This window comes from Gracilinanus agilis, chromosome 2 (assembly GCF_016433145.1).
Source record: "Gracilinanus agilis isolate LMUSP501 chromosome 2, AgileGrace, whole genome shotgun sequence".
Taxonomy (NCBI): Eukaryota; Metazoa; Chordata; class Mammalia; order Didelphimorphia; family Didelphidae; genus Gracilinanus; species Gracilinanus agilis.
In genome coordinates, this window is record NC_058131.1 from 506,706,497 (window position 1) to 506,734,354 (window position 27,858).

A 27,858-nucleotide genomic window follows, 5' to 3' on the forward strand; every position below is an offset into this window, starting at 1 on the left:
AATTCCTCTGAAAAAGGTCTCATTTCTCAAATATAAAGAGAACTAAGTCAAATTTATAAGAATAGAAGTCATTCACCAATTGAAAAATGGTCAAAGGATATGAAAAAAACAGTTTTCAGATGAAAAAATTAAAGCTATCAATAATCATATGAAAAAACATTCTAAATCCCTCTTGACTTGAGAAATGCAAATTTTAAAAACTCTGTACTATCACCTCACATCTATTGAATTGGCCAATATGACAGTAAAGGAAAATGATAAATATTGGAGGGGCTATGGCAAAATTGAGACACCAATGCATTGCTCATGGAGTTGTGAACTGATCCAACCATTCTGGAGGGCAATTCTGAACTATGTCCAAAGGGTTATAAAACTGTTCATATCCTTTGATCCTGTAATACCACTAGAAGGTGTGTATTCTAAAAAGTTAAAAAAAAGAATAAGGACATACTAACATAAAAATACTTATAGCAGCTCTTTTTGTGGTGGCAACAAATTGGAAATTGAGGGGATGTCCATCAGTTTGGTGGTGGCTGAACAAACTGTAATATATGATGGTGATAAAAGACTATTGTGGTTTAAGAAATGATGAAAATGATGATTTCAGAAAAAAAACTGGAAAGATCTACATGAACTATAAGCAGAACCAGGAGAATATTGTACACAGTAATAGCAATGTTGTGGAATGATCAGTTGTGAAAGACTTAGCTATTCTTAGCAATAAAATGATTCTGAAGGAATTATGACAAAGAATAGTATCCACTCCAGAGAAAGAACTGTAAGAGTTGGAATGTAGATCAACACATACTATTTTTCACTTTAGTTTATTTGCATTTTTATTTTAAGGTTTTGATTTTATATGATTATTCTCTTAAAAAATGATCAATATGAAAATATGTTTTGCATGATAATTCATACACAACTCAAAGTGAATTGCCAGCTCTGGGAGGGGAGAGGAAAAGGAGGAAGAGAGACAATTTGGATCATATATTTTTGAAAAACCTATGTGGAAATTTGCTAATATATATTAGTTGGTAAAATAGCTTTATTTTTTTATGTCTAAAACAGAGATCATTTTTTTTTTACAAAACCCTCTCCTTTTCCAAACTTTTCTATTATCATTAAGAGCACTATCATCTTTCCAGTCACCCAAGCTCATAGACTCAATGTTATCTTCAGTTATTCATTCTGACTCAATCCACAAATACCTGTCATAAATATCCTGTAAATAGAATTTTGTACCCTTGGACTTCATCTCCCAGAATCCCTTTCCTTTTTTGTCCCCACATTGTGTCCTTATGTTTTGGTTATAAAAGTTTCTATAACCCTGCCATTTTTTCTTCTTCCCACACTCTCCTCTTCCCTGGGAACATGGTCAGATTGTCTCTCTCTCTCTCTCTCCTCACAGTTTTTATTTCCTCTGCTTAAAGTTATTATTAATAAAATTCTTATGAAATATAATACTTGGAGTACTAGATATAATTTTTAATCTTACATTTTTAAAAATTTAAAAATTCTCAATTTTTTTAAGCCATTGAGTAAAGAATAGGGAGTAAATAAATTTTGCAAAACTGTGTTTCTCTCCTGCTGCTTCTGGTGCACTGCTATAGTTCCTGCTCCCACTGCTGCTGACTGCTTTGCTGCTGCCACTTACTGCTGCCAATTCAGCCTACACAGTCCCTGCCCAGCCTGCAGCCTCTGCTTACCGGGGACCAGACCCCTGCTGTAAGCCTGTGCCACGTCTTTTCAACACACAAACAGGGAGTTCTTAAGAAGCTGGTGAAGTATAAAGCCCCCTTTCCCTTGCTTGTTGTGGCTTCCCAAGCTGATTTTTAAGCTGACCGGGACTGAGGTATCATGGGGCCACTGGTTTTACCCCTGTGAGGGGGAAGGAACAGAACTCTTCTCCCGAACGTTCCTTGTGAGGCTTTTACTCCTAGGCAGTGCATACCAGGGTAGCGCCACCTATGGAATGGAATTAGAGATTGCAAACACAGCCCAGTTTCCTGCCTATCTCAAACAGTTCCTGGTTCCAGAAAGTCTTACCAAGCTCATGCAGCTTCCAGTTTTATGATGTCTTTTCTTTATATTGTTCCTCAGTGCACTGGTCTTTGTGATTACCTTGAGTACTCTTGAGATTCTGCCTATACCCCCTTACTATTTTGGCCTTCCCAGTCTCTGCAACACTTTCAATATGGGATTTGTCCACACTATGCCCAGTGCATGTATGGGGAACTCCAGAAGTGTGATCAAAGGAATCTAAATGGATGATAATACTGGGGAGGGGAAGGAACCTTAATAGAAGTCTGGAGGTGACCTTTTAAACCTTTTCAGACTCCATTGTTTTATTGATTGCTAACTATTTTCAGTTTTGTTTACCCTCCATAATAATGAACAAGTCTTTATTGGAATTAGAGAAAAGGACTCTTGAATTCCATGTCTATATCCTGTCATACTTATTGTATTTGCTGATTGTTTTAAAATTCAATTTTTTAAGTTCACTTTTTAATCTGATCTATACTATTCTGTTACACTGAATCATTTTCACCTACTGTGTTTTGGTTATTAGCTATATGTTCTGTTATATTGTCTTTATTTGTACTTTCCCCATGAGAGGACTGAAGAAAATACCATTGTAGATGTCCATAAACAACTTGCACAAACCCTTTTCAGTGGCAAAACCATAGGTCCTCATGGATGCTGGGTTTGCCACCAGATCCATCAAAGTCGTATATTGCCTAAACAGCCTTTTGTTCCTTTTTGCCTTTGTTAATTGTCACATAGATGATGGATGGATGGACTCCATCAAACTGGTTACAACCTGTATACAACCTTTGGAGAATTTAATGAGCTAAATATCTCAATTGATTTTAAGGTGTCTTCAGACATGATTTTTATCTATCTAGTAGCATCCCTACATCTGACTGATCATTTGCCTGCCTTTGAGTTTGTAACAAGTTGTTTGTAACAAGAGGTAAGGGTCCATTTAGTAGTTGAAGTGAAGTGAAATAGCATTGTTGTATTTCCCCATTTCCACATTTATTAAAAATGTAATGGATGAGACATCTGAAGTGATTTTCATTATTTTAGTCCTTGGCTCCACATTAAAATGGATGGGACATACATATTGGAGACAAATCTCTTAAACTGTTACAGTCTTATACCAGAGGGAGGGAGGTCCCCAAAAAGGAGCTTGGTTACCCTGTAATTGTAGAGAGCCGTAAACAAACACTTTGATCTGTAAATCCTATCAGATCCTGCTATAACTGATGATTCTAACCAATTTATAACTTCTTTCATTATTCAAAGTTTTCCTGTGTAACAAATCATGTTATTTTGAAGAGAAGGGGGAATATGTCAGGAGCACTTAAGAGAAATTAGAATCTCAAGTAGATATTTTTATCTGGAACCCCATCAAAAGATCAATACAGACTGGCAGAGCTGTGTATTGACCTTTTCTCCCTATCATGGTCAAGACCAGAGTGGGATATCTAAAATAAAAATCTGAGATTCCTCTTTTGATTCCTTTCATATTTCACACCTTTCTTTAACATGCAATATAGTCTTATTGAAAAAGCTTTGGGCTCTCAGTAATCCAGCAGGAGCAGGGTTAACACAGTTTCCCTTGAGCCAAGAATGTAGCTGCCTGGTACAGCCAAGGTTGAACCTTTAGCAGGGGCATTTTGCCCAGAATTAAAGTAAAATAATGAGGCTCAAAAATATTGTTTAAGACCATCAAAACTGAGAAATTCAGGGGCTTTCCAGCCTAACAAGATGCCCCAGGCTTCACTTAATGATAACACATATAGTTGATAGTTTAGCATAGGTTTTTATCTATACCTGGAGGCTTCTAAGGCTTTTGTTTTGACTATAGTAAAAATACTGATCTCTGTAATTGAGGGAAACTTTCTTGGGCTTTTGGGGGAAGGGGATCTTTAACTTTCTATATAATAAACTGGTGACTCCATTGTGCCTCAGAGCACTTTGAGCTAACAAGCCGTGCTTCCAATTTGTTTCATTCTTTACATCCAATGACCACCGTAGGCCACTCAGATAAGTCTCTGGTTATAGAGCAGGATCTCTATATGTAATGAGTTATAATCTCATCCGGGAGGTGGGAAGGATTTTCCTGGGAAGTCTAGTAGCTTCTGAATAGATTTTTATAGTTTTAACTCTTCAGCTTATTCTACCCTTCCACCAGAATGATCTAGATTCTTGGTGACATTTTTAGAACCCAAAGGTTTTCATCAGCAGTACAAGAGTTTTGTGTTGTGTTTTTTATGGGCTCTTCTGCCAAATTTTGGAATGATGGCAGTAATAGACTTTGTTAAAAATATCTTTGCCAAGGTTGAAAGATTTGCTAGATCTAAAGAACTTGTGACAAGTATCCATCATTTCATAGGTTTTTTAAATGTCACACAGCAAGTGGCTATATAGAGACTCATGTGAATCCTAATGATAATGGGTTTGTTTGTTATTGTCATTAATTGAGCTATTATTATTTTGAGAATTTGGATATTTCTTTGAATGTGCATTACCTATTGTAGTACTGTTTTATAAAGCTGTTACTTAGGGAAAATAATTTGCACTCACATGCATCATTTGCACTCACGTGGATCATGGCCAAGTTAAAAGAGGAACTGGATCTTATTTTTAAATAAGAAACCTTTGTATTCTACCTCTCCTTGGCTGAAACAGTGTGTCACTGATTATATATTTTTTTTATTTTTAAAACATTTTTATTATTCTTTTCTCTTCTTTGTGCATTACAGTATGAGTTTTATTTTTTCTTCCTTTTTTCTCCTTTTTTTTGTCCTTAAAGCACGTTACCAGTATTAAAGAGTTTTGTTGTGTTTTTTTTATTTTGCACTAGAGTAAATTTAAAATGTTCATTATTCCTAACGTCAATGCATACCCAAAAGCTTTAGACTATAAAAACAGTGCCATTGATTGTTTAAAAATTATGTGACTTTGCTTAATGATTGTTTCTGATTCCAGGAGAAGGGAATACAAAAAGAGCCACTGCACACTGCCAAGGAAGCACAAAGAGAACCTGCATAGTGCCAATCAAGCACACAGTCAAAGAGACCAAACCAGTCCCAATGGGATTAATGAGATTCTGCGCCATAACAAGAGGACTTGAACTTGCTTGAGGTTCGAGGTTGTGGCTGTTTGACATATGTTAGACACAGGAGTTCCCCAAGCCACACTACTATCAAGCACCTCACTTTAGCTGCCATCCTGGCCCCCCTATCCCTGAGAGAAAAGGTAAAATTAGACCAGGGAATGCTATTTGCCATTTGCTGCTAAAATCTAGTCCTTTTTCTGTCTTTCATAGTGTGGCAAATTTTCTTTAGTCCTACCTGCTGAGTGCTAAATTGCTACTACAAGTTTATGGGATATGAATCACTTTAATCAGGCCCTGATTCAAAGATGTGTTATAGGTTTATTTTTCCTTTACTTAGAATTTTTACAAATAAGGCTTTGATATTTTATATTTCATCCATAAGTTATTTTTTCTCTTTTATTTGGATTTTTTAATTTTTTTACTTTCTTTTGACAATTGATTCATATACCTCATAACTCAGCCATGTATCACTGTGTGATCCCTGAGTTTATCAATGTCCTCCTCAGTGGGGAATATATTGTTATCCTATAATGCAAAGTTTAAATTCTTTTGGGAATAATTTTAGGATAAGAAACTTGCTACCTCCCCAAATCCAGAAAAGTATGTCTCCATGACACTATCTTTAGAAATCCCTTATTTCCTTGATGAGGGCTCCATGAAGTCTCTTCTGGGTTCCTTGCCTGCTTTCCTTCCTTAATAATTACCTTGTATAAAGCTACTTTAAATTTATTTTACATATATTTATCTATGTATGTTGTATAGGATGCCTATAAACTCCTTGAAAGCAAAAGTTGTCTCAGTTTTCATCTTGTAACTTCAGATTCTAGCACAGTTCCAAGCACATAGAAATTGCTAAACCAATGCTTTAGATTAATTGATTATCAAAATAACTATTAAAAGGACTACTCTGTGTTTGGTAGATTCTTTATAGAGGATTTACCAGAAAAATAAAAGACTTTTATAGGAGTTAGAGGAAAAACAAGATATTGGGAATCAGAAGGCATCGGTGGTTTTCAATCCACCAAGAGAAATGGATCTCTATCTCATCCATAGATGATCTATCTACCATCTATCATCTAAACACCAAAGTAAAAAAGAAGAACTTTCTAATGAACAAAGCTGACTAAAGGTAGGATGAGTTCTGTGGAAAACCAGCATCCATCCATCAAAGGTCACATTGAAAGGATTGTCTACCGTGGATAGAGAATTAGACTAAATCAGAGTCATCCTCTAGGTAAGATTTGCTGCATTCCTCTCTTCCCTACTCAGGAGGAAGGAAAGAGTTAAAAAAAACCACTTGCTAACATGGAATGTAGGAACTAAGGGAGAGTTGACAAGTCAAGAATTACTCTAAGGTTAAGAAACTAGATAACTGGAAAGTTTGTAGTACACCTTTTTTTTAACCTTTACCTTCCACTTTAAAATCAACACTGTGTATTTGTTCCAAGGCAGAAGAGAAGTAAGCAATGGGCAATAGGGTTTAAATGACTTGCCCAGGGTCACACAGCTAGGAAGTGTCTGAGGCCATATTAGAACCCAAGAGCTCCCAAAGGTAGGCCTGACTCTCAATCCACTGAGCTGCCCAGTTGCCCCCTAGTTTGTAGTACTCTTGACCAAAATTAAAAAGTACCCAAAAAAGGTAGATTTGGGGGAATTTAGTTCCAATTTGGACATACTGAATTTGAGATGCCCATGACATCCAGGTGGATTGTCATTGTTATTTAGACATTCAGTTGTATCTTACTCTTTGTGACCTAATTTAAAGGGTTTTGTTTTGTTTTTTTAAACCCTTGTACTTTGGTGTATTGTCTCATAGGTGGAAGATTGGTAAGGGTGGGCAATGGGGGTCAAGTGACTTGCCCAGGGTCACACAGCTGGGAAGTGGCTGAGGCCGGGTTTGAACCTAGGACCTCCTGTCTCTAGGCCTGACTCTCAATCCACTGAGCTTTTTGACAAAGATAGAGATCAGCTTGCCATTTCTTTCTTCAGCACATTTTACAAATGAGAAAACAGAAACAATCAGGATAAAATGACCTGCCCAGGATCACACAGCTAGTAAATTTTGAACTGATAAAGATGAATCTAAAAAAGAGGGTTTGGGGGGGGGGAGCAGCTGGGTGGCTCAGTGCACTGAGAGCCAGACCTAAAGATGGGAGGTCCTGGGTTCAAATCTTGCCTCAGACACTTCCTAGCTGTGTGACCCTGGGCAAGTTACTTAACCCCCATTGCCTAGCCCTTACCACTCTTCTGCCTTGAAACCAATACACAGTAATGATTCTAAGATGGAAGGTAAGAGTTAAAAAAAAATTTATTTTTTTTTTAAAGATGAGTCTTCTGACTTCAGGTCTACCACTATTGTATCACCTAGCTGCCCAGGTGAGTGGGAATAGTCAACAAATGGAACTGGAGATCAGGAATATATTATAACTAAATGTATAAATCTGAAAATCACACATATAGATAGATAATAATGTTATCCATAGAAGCTAATGGCATTATTAAGGGAAAGTCTAGAATGAAAAAAGAAGAAAGAATAGGAGAGACTTAAGGGAAAAAATATGCACAATGATCCAGCAGGAGAGATTGAGAAGGATTGGTCAGGCAATTAAGAATCAAAGCAGATGAGAACAGTGTAATGGGTAAAGAGAGCAGCCAGGAGAGGGGGGTAATTGACAGACCAAAAGCTAACACAGATTCCAAGAGAATGAAGAAAAGCAAATACTATGTTTGCCACAGTATGAACAAAGCATTTAATAGAGCAAACATTACATGCATACTTGGATCAATTGAGACAAAAAGAATTTGAATTTGTGAAAAACAAACTAAATTTTTTCATTATTTTACAGAAATTTTATCTTGATACTTTCAAGTACCTAGCTATAGCACAGTAAGCACAGGAATGAGGCAAACATAATGTTTAAATGAATAAAAAAATTAATTTGCTATTAGCAAGCCAATTTTTACAAATAAATGGGAGCTTTTTCCCAAAAAATTTAACCCTGGGGGAAGCTAGTTGGCTTAGTGGATTGAGAGCCAGGCCTAGAGACAGAAGGTCCTAAGTTCAAATATGGCCTCAGACACTTTCTAAACTGTGTGACCCTGAGCAAGTAACTTAACCTTCATTTCCTAACCCTTACTACTCCTCTGCCTTGGAACCAACACCCAGTATTGATTCTAAGACAAAAGGTAAGGGTTTAAAAAAATTTAACCCTGAAAGAAATTTTTAAATTTCTCCCTTCAAAATAGTAGATGTTCAATTGATATTTGTTAAACTGAAATGAATTTTGTTCATGCTATTTTCTTTTCATCTTTATGCTATTAATTTTCATTCTGTGAACAAGGATAAAGTAAGAAACAACAGCCCAGATCCTGAAAATTAGTACTTATTAGAACCTAAATTGATACAGTTTTAAATTTCATTTTATTCAGCTTTCTTTCATAATGAAGGGCAAAACTAAAGAAGGTACTTGCTTTCATCTGAGGGAACCCCAGGGTAGTGTCCATTTTTGAAAATAAATAATGAAAAGTAACTGTAATATTTTTGTGAATAAAATCATTTGTGGATGACCTATACTAGATTCAATGAAGGTGAGTTACCTAATAAATAATTTTTGCAGTCTGTCCACAGGATTGAAATAAACTGAACAAATTTTGGCTTTGAGTTTCTTTGTCAGTGCCTTGTGTCACTCTCATTATTGAGCTAGAGTTGTAGAAACCCTCTAAGATCACCTATTTTATAGATAAAGAAATAGATTCCCATAGGGGTTGAAGTGATATGCCCAGGGTCAAACATCAGAGGTGGAATTTGAATTTAATAGGTTTTATGGCTCAAGTCAGTATTCTATCCACTATACTTAACATGTTGCTTTTCTAAGACGACAGTTCAACTTGCACGAGTTTCTCTAGAACCCTTCCTTCATTCTTATCATTACTACTCCTTACTCCTTTCTTGCAATCATAGAAGACGCAGGCATCCCTTCCAGCTCAATAAAACTTGCCTGACCTGTCCTCTTAATTGCATTTGCCCCCAACTCTTCTAAGATTTTGATTAGCCATCCCCTTTCTCTCAACTATATGAAATCTCATCCTCTTCACTGGTTCTTTTGTATCAGCCCACAATCATTTTAATAATTTCTCCGTCTTAAAAAAAAAAATTAAGGCTTTTCTTGACCCTTCTAGTGAAGTTAAGTAGTATTCCATCTCTGTTTCTCTTTACTGCTAAACTTTTTGGAAATTTTGTTTCTACCTAATGCCTCCACAGTTTTCCCACCCAACCACTCAACCCCTTGAAAACTAGCTTCCACTGATTCCACTCTACAAAAATTATTTTCTCTAAGATGACTAATGACCTTCTGATTGCTGAATCCAAAGGTTGTTTTTTTATTCAGCTGTTATCCTCTTGGTCTTTTTTGACCTCACTAATACCCTTTCCTGTGGAATTTCCTCTCCATTTCAAAAATGTCACAGTATCTTGGTTCTCCTCTCATCTTTCTAACTCCTACTCCTCTGGTTGCTTTGTTAGCTCTTCATCTCATAACTTCCAGCAGAACATGCAATCAAATACAATTCTATATCTTAAAGAAGGTATCTACCAAGGTTCTTCATTTGGTCCTCCTCTCTTCTCTTTCTGCACTCTCTTCTTTGGCAATATTTATACCTGAAGTTTCACTACTACCTATAACATATTAACTTCAAAATTCTTATTTCCAGCCCTAATCTCTAAACTCCAACCCAGATCTTCATCACCTGAAAACACATCTTCAACCAGATGTCCATCACACTGTTACCTTAGTCTTTCCTTAACACTTCAACAAAATATAGCCTAATTTTTGCATTGTACTGGTAATAGTTCACTTTTATATGACTCTTTACAGTTTAAAAAGTGCTTGCATCACTTGAAAAATCTGCGATATAGGTAACATATTAGCCCCTTTTTTTAACTAATAAAGAGCCTGAGGTTCAGAGAATAGAAAATCACACACTAATAAATAGCAGAACCTGAATTCAATTCCTCATCTTTTGACTCTTCTTCCTTTTCACTGTAAAATTCTGGACTCACATAGAAAGAGTTTCTCAAATTCATCAAAATTCTGATCCAATCAGGGTAAGACACATTTGAACTGGCTTTTCCTTAGACAGGAACTCAACTCCAGCATTTCCTCCTCCTTTGTGTTAAATCTGCTACCTTTCCCTCTCAGCTGGTACAAAGAATAGAAAACTCAACTCTGGAACAATCAGATTCATACGAACATATTTATGATCATTGCTAGACAAAGAAATTGATTCATTTTAACTTGGCTTCTCTTGTCAACATTCATATTCTGTAACACAGGCATGAAGCAAGAGTGTTAAATGATTTTTACTGACACAGCACAGTCAAAACCCGCTATCATATGATATCAGAATGTGGCCAAAAGTACAACGATGGTAATAGTCAAAATTAACATCATAAAGCTAAAGTTTCTATAGCCATTTAAGAACTAGATAGTGTTTTCTTCAAAATCATCTCATGATATTGATAGTAAAATTATTATCTCCATTTTACCTCTGAGAAAACTGAATCTAGAAGATTATTGGGCTTGTCTATAGTTATACAGCTAATAAATAGCATATATATATATGTATGTAACATATATGTTTTAAATATATGTATATATAAAAAAATAGAGTAAGAACTTAAGCTGAGGTTTATTATCCCAACTCCTGGGCTCTTTCTACCATTCACATGCTCTACAGTAGAGGTTTCAAACTCAAAGAGAAATAGGGCCACTAACCAATACATTATACATTAACCTATCTCTGTGGACCACATACTTAGAAAATCACAAATTAATATTTTCTATGTTCTATTATATTTTTATTTATTTTGTTCAACATTTCTCCATTACATTTTCATATGGTTCTAGCACAATGGGAAGCGTTGTATACTCCCTGGACCTATAACCTATGTTTGATGCTTTTGTTTTTCAGAACTGCCAAATAAGAATCTCCTATGTAACAACATCCAGGGCAAGTCATTATCCAGCCTTTTCCAACAGACCTTCAGGGACAAGGGACCTGTTATATCCTAAAGTAGCTCATTGCACTTCTTTAGAGGTAGAATCATTAGGAAGTTTGTCCCTTCATCAAACATAAATTTGTCTCTTTGCAATTCCACCCATTGTTCCTAGTTCTGCCTTCTGGAGCCAAACAGAATAATTCCTTTTCTAATTCTTTTTTGAGAGTTGACATTGTTCAGTTGTTTCAATTGTGTCTGATTCTTCATGACCCTATTTGGGGTTTTCTTGGCAGAGAGATTGGAGTGGCTTACCATTTTCTTCTCCAGCTCATTTTACAGATGAGGAAACGGAGGCAAACAGGATGAAATGACTTGCCCAGGGTCACACAGCTAGTAAATCTCTGAGGTCACATTTGAACTCAGGAAGATGAGTCTTCCTGACTCCTACCCCAACCCTTTCTCTACTATGACACCCAGCTGCCCATTTCTGAGAGAAAGCCCAACAAATACTTCAAGAATATTCCAGGCTACAAACCCTCAGTGCCCTCAACTCATATGTCAAGAATATAATGTCATTAGTGTCTTAATTAAATCATTTAAACAAATAAATAATAATGATATACACAAAGGAAAATGGCATTATTCATAATTACTGATTCTCTTTCCTAAACAAAGAAAATCCTACCTTGTGGGAGGAGAACATCAATTAGCCATTCACTGTGATCCCTATAGAGAAAAAACATGATATTTCATATTTTAAATACACTGCAACTACAACCTTGCCCTCCGAATGAGTGCTTTAGAATACTTCCTATTGCTAAAAAAAACCCTTTTTTATAGAAATGAAGCATAATTAAGAGTCCTATCATAATAAACTTTTTTAAAGTGTCTACTCTTTTGAGGTTAAATTTAAAATTATAGTCATTTCATCATGTTCAGTTGTGTTTTTTTAATGCTGCTTTCCAAATGCTAATTGGACCAGAAGAAATATAGTATGGTCTGTGCAGAGCCAATTGTGATGGCTACAAAATTAATATGCAGAAATACCTATCTGAAATATATGTTTAATCTGAAAGCCATAGGTTTTGATTGCATTTACTTCACGCCATGACTTGGTGACAAGGGAATACTTCAAATCCAAGGCTGAATTCATTAAAGATAATTGTTTTCCCCTGCTGCTTCTAGTGTCATTTTGCAACTGTTCGATGTAGAGAGCTTCTAAAGGAAGATTGGGAGTGTGTTCAATGGTATACAGTGAAACCTTTAAAGTTAATTATTGGGCAAGTTTTAGAGAAGCTTGGTTCCTAGTCTCCAATGCTAGTAGTGGAAGGACTTTGTTTCTGAATTTCATTTTATTTGTGACATTGATGACTTTACCTACCCTGCGATTCGCTGGCTGCATTCTTCACAAAGGTATAATGGTGGTGGTTTATCTCCTAAAGCCACTGACAGAGAAGGGTCTATGCACATCTGAAATACAAAGAAAAGGTCAAAAGTGAACATTTCTCTACGTATGGCATCTTCGCTGTTGCTAAAACATGTAGCTTCACCAAAACTAACAATTCTTTACATTGATGCCTTCCATATATTTCTCAATTTTAAACATTGCCAAAACCCAATGAAATAAGAATTATGTCCATTTTACATACAGAGAACCTAAGACCTCAAGAAACTAAATAACTTTCCAAAGGCAATGCAGCTAGTAAGTAGCAGAGCAAGGCATTGAACCTAATTCTTGCTCTAACTTATGCTCTTTTGCTTATATCAGTTCACTTTTCTCTGATAAAGCAGACCAATGTTTCAATGAAAATCTACAGAATTTATAACTGCTCTTTCAATTAAATATTATATGTTTGAGTTTTAAATTAACTGTTGTATCTCTTCATTTTTGCTGTTCCTTTTTAATCCAAATAGTGAGAGCGCTGAAGATTGTTCATCCTCTGAAAATATTTTTAAAGGGTATTATATTACAATAGATCTTCTCACTTGGTTATGGATCACTGGAGTGGCAAATCACTCTCTAAAGTAATAAACTTAGATAATAATGTCTCTTCAGGAGAAGGAAAATGATTAACCATTCTTAAAGAGAAGGGAGAATGCATGTTGTTCATTTTTTTCTTTTTTGGAAAAATACAATTATGGTTTGGAAAAGTGCAACCGCATAAGGAAGTTACACTTTAAGCAATTGACTTTCCCCTGGTTTTCTCTACAATAGCTGTATATTTCTCTTTTCTAAGATGCTGGTCTGGAATCTTTGCTTTTTAAGTCAATCTTCATTCAGAAAGTTGATCATTCTAACTACCATTGAATAAACTTTAACTCCATGGCCCAAATAGATCAATGATTTCATTGAACAAAAAGATTTTCCCCCCTCCACCTAATTAGAATCATAGCCTGTGGTAGCTGCAAGAGACCTTAAGGATCAACTCATCCAACTTGCTCATTTTACAGAGAAAGAAATTGAGACTTGGAAAGAAGTGACTTGCCCAAGGTCACACAGCAAAGTAAGTAGCAGATCCAGGATTGAAATCAGGTCAATTAACTGTTTTCATTATAACACTATTCCTCTGCTCTGATTTGTTTATCCTGTTACATAATAGTCTTGCAAACTCTCTGGGTATTTTCAAACATCTGGATATCTAGCATTTCATGGATAAAGCATCTAGAAGGGCAAATGGGTTAGCCACTTTTCAAGAGAATGTTCCATCAGTGAACAAATTAAGAGAAAGTCTACTTGTCTAATTTTCCAAGGTCATTTTCAATTCTTCCTGGTCTTCAAAATATACACACCCCCTGCTGTGCTGTTAATGTGCTTGGTACAAAGTCTTCTGAAATTTCCTTCTACCCAGAGGCCATAAAAACATACCAAAGCTCTGTTCTTTAATTGCATTTACTGATTTTGAGAGGAAAAAAACTACCAAACCATATTATTCCAATCAGCCTTAAAATCCAAAGTCTGAAGGAATTTCAACGGTATTGAAAAATAACAGTGGGAATGGCTAAGTTTAAAGAAATCCTTTTAGCAAAACCAGAAATAATGTAGATGCTCATAAATTTGAGCATAGCTGAATAAATTATTGTATATAAATGTAACTGAATATTATTGCATCAAGAGAAATGATGAATGACTAACTCAAAAAATATGGAGACGTATGAACTGATACAATGTGAGAAGAAACAAGAAAAAATATGTATAATGACTATAAGAATGTAAACAAAAAGAACATTAAAACGAATAACAATAACCAATCTTGACCCTAAGTAAAAATGAGGAAATATACCTCCCTCCTTTCCTTAAAGAGTTCTAAGACTACCAGTGCCAAGTACTGCTGCCAAACGTTGTGACTTATCTTCAATGGTTTTGCTTAACTAGCATTCTTTGTTACAAGGGAAGGTTCACTCTCTTGCTAATCTTCAATTTCTCCCTAATTACTGCTTCCTTCCCAGCTACCTACAAACACATCCAATTCTTCCCTAACCTTTAAAAAACACTCGCTATATCCCATCATATCCACCAGCTATCATACTACATCTTTCCTCTGTCTCTGCTAACCTCCTTAAGAAAACCATTTGCACTACATACCTCCACTTCTCATTCTCTTCTATGCAATGCAATCTTCTATGCAATCTGACTTCTTACCTCATCATTCAACTAAAACTGCTTTCTCCAAAGTTACCAATTTTCTCTTAATTATCAAAGCCAATGAATTTTTTTCAGGTCTTATCCTTCTTAACCAAGGGAAACATTTAAACAGGAAATATGCACAGCATTTTAAATTATTGACCACCTTCTTCCCCTAGACATTTACTCCTCTCAGGAATTGTTTTAATTCCAAATTTTATAAAACCAAATAAAACAATTCCAAAAAAAGAGAAGATTGTACATAAATGAAATCTTAAAATCTTTCTTATTTTTTAACTTACTTTTCTTCATATCTACACAATAAATCCCATCCACAAGTATCCCAGTTTTCTGGGTTTTTGTAACTCTGCTCTCATGATTTTTCTCCTACCTGTCTATTTCTTCTCAGTCTTTTTTGCTGGAACTTCATTCAGCTAATGGCCATTAACTATGGGTAATCCCCATGCATCTGGCCATGGCCCTCTTCTCTTTTTTTTTCTGTACTCTCTCACTTGGTGATTTAATCAGTTCCGATAGGCTTAATTATCATCTCTATGTAGATAATCCTGAGATTGTTTTATTTACCTCTAATCTCTCCTCAAATCTGGTCTCATAACACCATTTGCCTTTTGGACATCTCAGGCTAGATGATGATCCTATGGTCATTTCAAATTCAATATATCCAAACCAGAATATATTATCTTTTCCTATAAACCTTTCCCTCTTCCCTATTATTGTTGATGGCACCAACATACTTCAGGTCACCCAGATTCACAACCTCGGTGTCATCCTTGACTCCTCTCTCTTGTTCACCCCACATATCCAATTTGTTGCCCAATCTAGTCATTTCTACCTTTAATTTCTCTTATGCAACTCTCCTCTCATCACATAGATACCACTTCATTTAGGCCCTGATCAATAGCTTCCTTATTTTCCTCCTAGCCTCAAATCTCTCCCCACTACTGCCAAAGTGATTTTCCTAAAGAGTAGGACTAATTCTGTTGCCCTTGTCATCAATAAATTCCAATGACCCATAATAGCTCCAGGATGAAATATAATGTTCTCTCCTTCACATTTAAAACCCTTTATAGGGGGCAGCTGGGTAGCTCAGTGGATTGAGAACCAGGCCTAGAGATGGGAGGTCCTAGGTTCAAATCCAGTCTCAGACACTTCCAGCCGTGTGACCCTGGGCAAGTCACTTGACCCCCATTGCCTAGCCCTTACTACTCTTCTGCCTTGGAGCCAATACACAGTATTGACTCCAGGACAGAAGGTAAGGGTTTAAAAAAAAATTTTTTTTTAAACCCTTTACATTTTAGCCCCTTCTAAACTTTCCATTCTTCTTACATTATATTCTCTACTATGCAATCTATTCAGCCCTCTTGGTCTACTTGCTCCTCCACTCATATGACATTTTGTCTCTCATCTCCTTAACTTCATATTAGTTATTCTCTCTGCATGCAACATTCTCTCTCTCAGCCTCTAAGAATCTTAAGAATCTCTAGCTTCCTCTCAGACACAGTTCAAACCCAACTACTCAAGAAGGATGTCCTGGTCCCTCTAGTCACTTGTGCTATCTCCTCTACAGTTACTTTCCATATTCTTGATCTTTATCTTGTATGTACTGATTTACATATACACTATCTCCTCCATTATCATGTAAGATCCTTGTAGGTAGGGACTGCTTTTTATTTTTCTTTGTATCCCTAGTATTTGGAATAATGCCTAACACATAATAGGTACTTAATAAATGCTTGTCAATTGATTAATTGATTTGATTGTTGAGGAAAAGATGGGAGGGAGACAATATTGAGAAATGACAAGCATATAAAAACAAGAGGTATCAATAAAATTCTTAAAATTGAAATTATTTTTAAATCTTGTTTGATTATGCCCAGAGGCTAGCCTAAGGCCTTAAAGAATGTTCCTGATGAAGACTCCCTAAAATGTAATGAACCATGCAAGGATGAACAAATAGACATTCTGCAATCCACACAATCATGAACCAAACAACCTCACTCAAACCAAGGACTTTGTGTGAGTTTAGCAAGGTTTGAAAATTGTACCTCCTTTGGGAGTTTCAAGGTTTCCAGGGTTTAGCACAGTACCTAGCACATAACACGTTTTTACTAAATGCTACTTGACCAACTAGTTAACTCTGAGCTTCACTAAAATACATGAAAGTTAAGGAACTGTCTTTTGCCTCCTTTGCATACACAGAATTTAGCAACAGCGCTTAACATGTAGTAGGCATTTAATAAATGTTTATTGACTTACCAAAGCAAATCCTTCTGTGTCATCAAGAGCATAATTTTCTTGTATAAATATGTATATGTTTTCCAAAAAAGTCTTAAGAAAGATCTTTTATAGCTTTCCTCCCACCTCAACATATAGCAACCTAGGCAACTGCCTTCTATTATCTGCCTACAAGTATGTGAACTTCCACCCAGAGAATATTTGCATCTAATTTTCCAAACATATAACCATGTGTCACCTAAAAATTTTTAAGCTAAAAGCTTTTGTTACATAAATCTACATTTAAAACCATTTACACAGTAACAAAAAGTTGTGAGTAAACTAAATTTTGTCTATGCAACTGGCCACTTTAAGACATAGAAATTAGAATGTAAAAGGGAATTTAGCAAATGGAATGTTAAAACAAAGAACATTAAGATAGAGAGAATTTTAGGACACGGAATGTCAGGGCTTAAAAGACCTTAGAGATCATCTATCCTTCCTTTCACAGTCAAACTCTTAGAAAAAGACACTTGTCTGTGTGTGTGTGTGTGTGTGTGTGTGTGTAAAATATATAAAGTTTCTCAACCTTTGGTTGCAAAGTATATAACCAATCTGGCATATACGCCCGTCTGCTCCACTTCTTCCTCTCTTCTCAAATCTTCACATTCCGACCTCTAACCTCATCATTCAACTGAAAATGTTCCCTCCAATAATACCAATGATCTATTAATTGCCTGATCCAATGGCCCCTTTTTAGTCCTCAGGCTTGACCTTTTGACAGTATCTGACACTCCTGACCACCCTCTCCTCCAGAATACTCTTAGTTTTCATGACACTGCTCTTTATTAAATCTCCTTCTCCTATGAGATGGCAAAAGAGTAAGGCAAAATTAGCTGAGAGATTCTTGATTGGCTGGAGAGAATTGGTTGTCAGTGTCCATGAGCTCCCCTGACAACTATTGCCCTTTAGTGCCTCCCCTAGAGGTTTCAACAACCCAAAAAGCAATTCTACACATGGAAATCACCAGATGGTCAATATTGAAATCAGACTATAAAGTAAAATATACTTTACAAACAAAGGATGAGAAGCTCTATACATCCAGGGAAAATAAGACCAGGAGCTGACTGTGGCTCAGATTAAGATCTTCTTATTGCAAAATTTAGACAAATTGAAGAAAGTAGGGGAAAGCATTATATCATATAGTTATGACCTAATTAACATCCCCAATGAATATGAAGTGGATGTGATGAATATTTAAGGGACTAGAACTGATAGAGAGCATGCCTGAAGAAGATGTAGAGAGAAGAAGAAAACAGCATGTCTGAAGAAGAGGTTGATTAATATTATATAAGAAGCAGTAACAAAAAACATTCCATAGAAAAAGAAGAACAAGAAAGTAAAATGGCTATCTGATGAGGCATAGCTAAGGAAATAAAGGGAAAGGGAAAGGGAAAGGTATATTTAAAAGAATGAAGAATTCCAGAAAATAACAAGGAGAGATAATTTTCTTGAGAGAGTAATGCAAATAAATAAAAAAAAATAGAATGGGATCTTTTCAAGAGAAATCAAGGGAACATTTTGTGCAAAAAAATGGGTATGAAAAAGACAAAAAATGGTAGGGGTTAACAAAAGCAGAAGAGATCAAAAAAGGGTGGCAAATATATACAGAAGTACTATACAAAAAAGATCTTAACATCACCAGTAACTATAATGGTGTGTGGTTAATGATTTAGAGCAGTGGTTCCCAAACTTTTTTGGCCTACCACCCCCTTTCCAGAAAAAATATTACTTGGCGCCCACTATCACCGCCCCCTTACAGTTATTCACCGCCCCCAAATGCACCTGTGGCCATCACCGCCTCCCTGGATCGCTGTAGCACCCACCAGGGGGGGGGTGGCGCCCACTTTGGGGATCACTGATTTATTTTCTTTCTTTTTTTTTTTTAAACCCTTGTACTTCGGTGTATTGTCTCATAGGTGGAAGATTGGTAAGGGTGGGCAATGGGGGTCAAGTGACTTGCCCAGGGTCACACAGCTGGGAAGTGGCTGAGGCCGGGTTTGAACCTAGGACCTCTCGTCTCTAGGCCTGACTCTCACTCCACTGAGCTACCCAGCTGCCCCCTGGGATCACTGATTTAGAGCCAGATATGTGAGAGAATGAAGTCAAGTGGGCTTTAGAAAGCATTGCTAACAGTAAGGATAGTGGAGATGATGGACTGAGGTATTTTAAATCCTAAAAGATAATGCTGGTAACATGTAATGCTCAACATGGCAGAAAATTTAGAAAATTTAATACTGGCCACTGGAATGGAAAAAATCAACTTGCATCCCAGTCCTAAAGAATGGCAAATGAATGTTCAAATGACTAAACCATTACAGTCATCTCACACACCAGTAGAGTTATGCTTAAGATTCTGTGAGCTAGATTTCACCAATATGTGAACCAAGAATTACCCGGGGAAAAGGCTGGTTTTTGAAGAGGCGGAGGATCTGGAAACCAAATTGCCAATACTTGTTAGATTCTGGAGAAAGCAAGGGAACTCCAGAAAAACATCTATTCCTGCTTCATTGACTAAACTAACACAACGAAATGTGACAAGAACTCAGAGAGATGAGAGTACCTAGATTATCTTACTTGTCTCTTGAAAAACCTGTATGTGGGTCAAGAAGCAGCAGTTAGGACAATTATGGAATGATTAATTGGTTTAACACTGGAAATGGAGTATGACCTTATTTATTATGAGTATCACCTTATTTATTTAGCTTATATACAGAGTACATCATGAGAAATGCAAGGCTGGATAAATCAAAAGAAAGAATTAAGGTTGCTAGGAAAAATACCAATAATTTCAGATATGCAGATGATAACACTCTGATGGCAGAAGGTGAGGAAGAATTAAGAAACTTCTTGATGAGGATTAAGGAACTGGTTTGATGATTAACATGGGAACTGGTCCCTTTGCTTCCTGGCAAATAGAAGGAGGAAAAATGAAAGCAGCACCAGATTTTATATTCTTGGACTCAACAATCACTGTAGACAGTAACCACAGCCATGAAATTAAAAAAACATTTGTTCCTTGGAAGAAAGCTATGTTAAATTTGGACAGCATACTAAAAGGCAGAGAAATAACCTTGCTGATAAATGTCTCTAGGATTAAGACTATATTTTTGCAAGTAGCAATATATGGCTATCAGAATTGGTCTATAAGGAAAGCTGAGTGCCACAGAATCACATCTTTTGAAATGTGGTGCTGGGGAAGAGTTTTGAACAGCAAAGAGGACACATTAGTTAATATTTAAAGAAATTAATTCAGACCATATATTGAAAGGTGAAATACTGAAGGCAAAGCTTAAATTCATTGTCCACATAATGAGAAGACCGGATTAACTGGAAAAATCCTCCTGGATACTGGGAGAGATTGAAGGCAAAAGAAAAGGGTATGACAGATGATGAGATGGACAAATAATGTCATGGAATCAACAAGCGTGAGCTTAGACAGACTTTGAGAGATAGTGAAGGATACAAGGGCCTGGTTTGCTAGGATCTATGGGGTCATGAAAAATGGAACATACTCAACCACCCAATGATGACAACAGATTTGGAAAAGATAAAGCTTTTCATGATGGCTTACTGCTACCACCTCTGACTTGAGAAGAAAATGCAGAGGGATCTTTGCAGGGATCTTTGCACCTGGTGAAAGGACTTGTGTTGCTAAGAGCTCTGTTCTAATTGGACAGAACAGCATCCAAGTAAGTAAATAACTGGAGAGGCTGGTATGTATAACCTAGAGATAGGCAGTTTCATCAGCTTTGCAGTTGTCTGACTTAAAGAAAACTATTTCTATTAAAAGCTAACACTTTTCTAAACAGGCTTTAAAGGATGATAGTTAATTGAAAGACCTTATAAGACTGTGTTCAAATTATACTCTTGATAACACCTAAAGACTGATTTTGGATAGTTAAACCTTTATTAAGTGCCTTCTATGTGCCAAGCACTGTGCTAAGTTCCATGTATACAAAAAGAGGCAAAAAACAGTCCCTCAACTTGCACATACAATAGTACTATCAGTCAACTAGTCAGTAAAATTGAGGATTTCCACAGCTCAAAAGTGATGAAGATCAACAGTTAAGTGGTGAGAAGAGAAGTAGTTTCATGTGGTGCAATATTCCTGGATGGACCATCTCTGAAGTCTAGAGTTGTTAACTGCCCAAAGAATAAAATTTCCTCCCTTGTTTGTTTCTGTAGCAGGTTCCTGTGTATGTCCACCCTTCGTCATAGCTATTGAGTACTCTGGTGAGAAAGTGTGATCAAAGTGTATTGTGATATTATTTAAGTATTGATTTAACATATTAATACCTATAATAATATTTCCTTTGCCTTATTAATTAGTTATATTTAATATCCATAAGTATTATTATTGGAAGTAGCTGGTTGTATAAACAAAGACAAATATTGGATAGAGGATAAAGAGCTGGAGTGATGACTAGAAGTATATTTTCTCTCAACAGTGTTACTCCTAAGACCCTGAAAAAAGTTTAAATGTTACCTTGTGCTAGTAATGGTCTACCTCCAGGAATTTAGATGTGCTACTCTGTAAGCAGATGGAAGGAACAAAGCAATTCCAAAAAGAAGTGGTGTGTCTCATTTATAGGTGAAAAGAATGAGGTCCCAAGTCCTCCTACAAGTATAAATGATGACTACATTCCACTGTGGAATGCCATTTTTACCACTGTTATAGTATAAAGGCATTAGAATAGACCTCCTGGTTATTATTAGTCTGTTATTAATTCTCTGAGAATTCCCAGTTTCCCTTAAAGCACAGATCAAGTTATTACTCCTTAAAGCCTTTTCCCAGCTGCTTACCACCACTCCCCCTAAAATAATTACCTTTTTACTTTGTATTTTATGTTTTTAAAAATATTTTCCACATTTATTTATATGATTACGTATTGTTTCTTCAATAAAATATAAGCACTTTGAGGGCAAGATGTTTCATATTTGCCTTTGTGTCTGCAGCACCTACCCCAATGTCTGGCAAATAGAAGGTGCTTAATAAATATATGTTAATTAACTGACCTATATCAACCCTCTCATTTTGTAGATGAAGAAATTAAAGTCCAGAAAGGGGAAGGGTCTTGCCCAAAATCATATAGTGAATTTATTGCAGAGCCAAAATCTCCTCACTCCAAGTCTAGTGTTCTTTCCTTTATATCATGCTATCCTTCATATAAACATTCTAGATTTAGGGATATACATGTAAGTATACCAGCATCCTGCTCTATGAAAGTCAACTGAATTTCTATGGTTAAGAAACTATATTCCTTGTGAACTGATCCAACCATTCTGGAGGGTACTTTGGAACTATGCATGCCCTGAGAACTATAAAACTCTGCATATACTTTGATTCAGGAATGCAACCACTATGTCTGTATCCCAAAGAGATCATTAAAAAGAGGAAAGGACCTACTTGTACAAAAATATTTATAGCAGCCCTTTTTGTGGTGGCAAAGAATTAGAAGTTAAAGGGATTGAGGAATGGCTGAACAAATTGTGGTATATGATGGCAATGGAATACTATTGTGCTGTAAGAAATAACGAACAGGATGATTTCAGAAAGAGCTGGAAAGACCTACATGAACTGATGCAGAGAGAAATAAGCAGAACCAGGAGAACATTATACACAGTAACAGTAATATTGTAGGATAAAGAACTGTGAAAGACTTAGCTACTCTTAGCAATACAGTGATCCAGGACAATTTTGAAGGACTTAAGAAAAAGAATGCTATCCACCTCCAAAGAAAGAACTGTTGTAGTTGGAATGCAGATCAAAGCATATGATTTTTCGCTCTAATTTATTTGGGTTTTTATTTTGAAGTTTTGGTTTTATAAGAGTATTCTCTTACAAAAATGAACAATATGGAGATAGGTTTTGCATGATAATACACATATAACCCAGATCAAATTGCTTACCATCTCTGGGAAGGGGGAGGGGAAGAAGGGAGGAAAACAATTTGGATCTTATAACTTCATAAAACTTATATGGAAAATTGTTATTACATGTAATGGTAAAATAAAATTTCTTTGAAAAAAACTGTGTCCCTTAAAATGGATTTATGATAATGACCTTAGCAGAGCCACTATAATATAGCATATGTTACCTAACTTGACCACTTGCCAATGCCTAAGCTCAGTTCACTTTTATTGTTTTGCTTTAATATTTGGATAAATTTCTTCCTAGAAAAGGTAGACATTTGTGTCAGCAGGGGTTAATGGATGCATAGATATATAAATTGATTTTTTAAATTTTGTAATCTATAGATGGATCTCATTTTAAAAACTTGTACATTCCTCGAATATTATATATAATTTAACTTTTGCCAAGGAACCCCAATTTCCTACTTGCTTTTATTTTAATTTTAGGAATATTTTAACTTCATTCCTGATTGAACTTCAATAGTGATTCCTAACACTTGAGCCTAAAGGTTTCTGTTTCACCTGATCTCCAGAAGAAAGAATACTGAATGTGGAGACTGAATTCCAATTGTTCAATTTACTAGCACCATGACCTTGGGCAAACTACTTGCCCTATCTGGCCTCAGTTTCCTTCTGTTAAAAAAAAAAAAGAGGGGTTGGATAATCTCCACAGATCCTTCCAGCTCTAAATTGTATGAAACTTATAATCATCTGTGTTGAAATGCCTGAAGCATTGAGAAGGACCATTTTTTTTAAGACACCCTGTGGCATATTTTTTAAGTAATCGCATCCCAGTGTATCTATTATGTCTTGTAGATTCAGATTTTCTAGTTTTCTTAATTAAGAAAACTTGTATAATCATTCTTCTGACAATTTAAATAACCTCTACCTTCATTACACATCTTTCTCCAGTTTCATAGGATTTTAAGTGAGAAAAGTCTCATAGAGAAAATGTGAGTTAATAGCTTAGAATATATATCTCTCATATGCTAGCACTTTTCTACCACAGCTATATGTTGATCTATATTTATAACCTGTCCTTCCTAAAATTTATGGGTTTAAAGAAAAAAGGGACTTTTGAGGGCACCTGGTTTAACTCTAATTTTACAGATAAGAAAACTGGGGCCCAGAAATTTTGTTACTTGCCAAAGGTCATATGTTTCAAAAAACAAGGATTTGAACCCAATTCCTCCAACTCCAAAGCTAGTGTTCTTTCCTCCAAAACATGCTGCCTCTCCATACTTGGTATCTTTTCATTTAAAATTACCTTGTATCAGCATAATTACTTCAAATCACTAATATGCAAGTTCGGCAAGTATTTCCACATTGCCTTTTCAAATATTTTAGGCATTGTTTTTATAGAATCTGCAGTTTTATCTAATTTTATTTATGAAACATATCACATTTATTCACATTTTATTTAATTCCATGTTTAGTTCAAATCTTCTATTTACTGCACTACAAGATGGCACAACAATGATAACATTCTTTCTTATTTTTAAAAAAGAATCTTGTATTGATTGTATAGTATTAAGTTCTCTTCTTTTTTAATAATCTGTGGTTCTGATTCTAGATATTTTAATTTGAAGATATAAATAAGATCTGGAATAATCAGGAAAGGTTTCCCTGAGGAGTTACAATGTTATCTGTACTTTCAAGAGTGAGTTATAGGGGCAGCTGGGTAGCTCAGTGGATTGAAAGTCAGGCCTAGAGACGGGAGATCCTAGGTTCAAACCCGGCCTCAGACACTTCCCAGCTGTGTGACCCTAGGCAAGTCACTTGACCCCCATTGCCCACCCTTACCATTCTTCCACCTAGAGCCAATACACAGAAGTTAAGGGTTTAAAAAAAAGAGTGAGTATAATCTGGGCACAATGAAAAGAGCATATGAAATGGGGGGAACGAGGTTGGAGGAAATCATGAAAGTTAGAAAGATCCTGATATACAGAAAGGACTTTAAAGAGACCAGTATAACTAGTGACATTTACCATAACATTTTTGTAAGAATAAATCCATAGACTATCTATAGGGTTTCAAGTTTTCACTTTTATGGAGGTATTTAAGGGAAATTTGTTTATTTTTTATTTTTTAAGTTTATTAAAAATTACATGAAATAAAAAATTTCCGGTTTTCCAGGTTAAGATGGCAGCAGAGTAAGAAGCAGCTCTTAACCTCTCCTGACCGAAACACCCAAAACTCCTCAAGGGGACATAAAAACAAGTCCAGACGAACAAAGGAACCCCACAACAGGGCACAGCGTGGAAGGTACGTGGAATCGAGACATTTCCAGGCTATAAAGGGCTCTCACTAAATCGCGGGCTGAGCAACCGCCCCACTCCCACCCCCTCCACACACAAGATCTAGAGCTCTGAAGCCAGCTAAAAAGAAATAGAACAAGTTTGGGGCACCCATCGAGTCATTGGCAGCTCCGGGACCTGTTCCTGAGAGCAGCAAGATTTAAGACCCCAGTAAGCCAGAGAACGCAAGAAAAATCTGAGCGCCGGAGCAGAGACCGGACGCTGGGCGCAGAGCGCAGGCTGAGCAGAGTACAGGCACGGGCGGAGGCGGGGGTGGAGGCAGACACAGCCAGGAACTAAAGCTCTGAAAACCTGAGTGGGGAACCAGTGCAGACGGGTATACGACTGTGGAAGCAGCGCCCTGAGACTTGTAAAGGAACCTCCTGCAGAGGATCAAGCAAGGGGATCCACCAGGGGGCCTGACCGCGGAGAGACACTGAGCGCAAGGATAAACCTGAGAAGCTGCAGGGCTAATGATGGCTACCCAGAGTCAGGAAATTCAGAAGAGAAAGAATAACAAGAAAAAGAAGCCTTTAACACTCGACAACTTTTACACAGAGAAAATCCAGACAACCGAGCAAACAGAGGAGGAGAACAAACAAGCATCCGAACCCTCCTCAAATAAGGAAAACTCCTCACAAGCTATGGAAGAGTTCAAAACTGAGATTTTGAGGAAAATGGAAGAGATCTGGCAAGAAAATAACTGTTTAAAAGGTAAAATCTTGCAATTGAACACCAGAATTGACCAGATTGAAAAGGAATACCAGAAGATTACGGCCGAAAACCAGAAGATTATGGCCGAAAACAAGAAGATCATGGCCGAAAACAAGAAAATTACGGCCGAAAAGCAAAAGATTATAGCGGAAAATCAATCCCTAAAGGCTAGAATTGAGCAATTGGAAGGCAATGATCTCTCAAGACAACAAGAACAAATAAAACAAAGTCAAAAGACTGAAAAAATAGAAGGAAACATGAAATATCTCAATGAGAGAGTGACAGACCAAGAAAACCGGTCTAGAAGAGACAATTTGAGAATAATTGGTCTTCCAGAAAAACCAGAAATTAATAGAAACCTGGACTCCGTACTAAAAGAAATTATTCAGCAAAATTGCCCTGAAGTCCTACAACAAGAGGGCAATATAGACATCGAAAGGATTCATAGAACACCCACTGCATTCGACCCAGAGAAGAAATCAGTTAGAAATATTATTGCCAAATTCAAAAGCTTTCAAGCAAAAGAAAAAATCTTACAAGAAGCCAGAAAGAGACAATTCAAATATCAAGGAGCACCAATCAGGATCACACAGGATCTGGCAGCCTCCACACTAAAAGACCGTAAGGCTTGGAATACGATATTCAGAAAGGCAAGAGAGCTGGGCCTGCAACCACGGATCAACTACCCATCAAAACTGACTATATATTTCCAGGGGAAAGTATGGGCATTCAACAAAATTGAAGAATTCCAGGTATTTGCACAGAAAAGACCAGGGCTAAAGGGAAAGTTTGATATCCAACCACAAAAATCGAGAGAAACCTGAAAAGGTAAATAAGATACAGAGGGAAAAGAAAGAAAACTTATAATTTTTAAATTTGCCTTTTTAAGGGCCTCAGTGAGATCTAATTATCTGTACTCCTATGTAGAGAAATGTTATGTATAATTCTCTGTAGTGAACTCTATTCACTATTATAATATTCACTATTATAGTAATCAGAAGAATAATTCACAGGGTGAGGGTGGAACACTAAATAATCTAAGATGGTGTGGGGGATGGGAAAGAGGGGGTAAATAGCAGGGGACACCAAGAGAAACATGAGTGAATAAGAAAATAGAATATTCTATTACACACAAAGAGGGCTTGAGAGGGAGAGGGGACAAATACTATTAGAAGAAGGAGAGGAAGAGATCATTAAGAGGTAATAATCAAACCTTACTCTTAGTGTAATCAACCCGGAGAGGGAAGAGTAGCTTTATTATCCATTGGGATAAAAAACTCTATCTAACCCTACTGAGAAAGTCAGAAGGGATAAACCAAGGGGAGCAGGGGAGAGGGAAGGTCAAAAAAGGGAGGGGAGAAGGGGGAGGGAATTCATAAGGCCTTTAAAAACAAAAAGAGGGGGAAAAATAAGGGAGGGGGTAGAAAGGGAAGTTAATCAAGGGAGGGGATAAGGGATAGGGTCTTAATAGCAAACCACTGGTTTTACAGGAAATAGTTTAAGGAGAAGGGGTAGGAATGGGGGAGGATTTGAAAATGTCAGCAAATGCACAACTGACGATTATAACTCTGAATGTGAATGGGATGAACTCGCTCATAAAACGGAAGCAAATAGCAGAGTGGATTAGAAACCAAAATCCCACCATATGTTGTCTACAAGAAACACATATGAGGCGGGTGGACATACACAAGTTTAAGGTTCAGGGTTTGAGCAAAATCTTTTGGGCATCAAATGAGAAAAAGAAGGCAGGAGTGGCTATTATGATTTCTGACAAAGCCAAAGTAAAAATAGATATGATTAAAAAAGACAGGGAAGGTCATTACATCCTGATTAAAGGCAGCAAAAACAATGAGGAAATAACACTGCTCAATATGTATGCACCAAGTGG

General features: G+C 36.5%; 1 protein-coding gene across 3 annotated transcripts in view; it reads right to left on the reverse strand.

Annotated features, from left to right (window-relative positions):
* The window catches only part of UNC79 (unc-79 homolog, NALCN channel complex subunit), a 310,022-nt gene that overhangs the window by 242,264 nt on the left and 39,900 nt on the right, over nt 1-27,858 (reverse strand). For all 3 annotated transcript variants that reach the window (XM_044662137.1, XM_044662136.1, XM_044662138.1), the window contains exons 6-7: nt 12,508-12,596; nt 11,812-11,852 (exon numbers count right to left, since the gene is read on the reverse strand). In XM_044662137.1, coding sequence (XP_044518072.1) covers nt 11,812-11,852; nt 12,508-12,596 — 130 coding nt within the window. The remainder of the gene's footprint in view (nt 1-11,811; nt 11,853-12,507; nt 12,597-27,858) is intronic.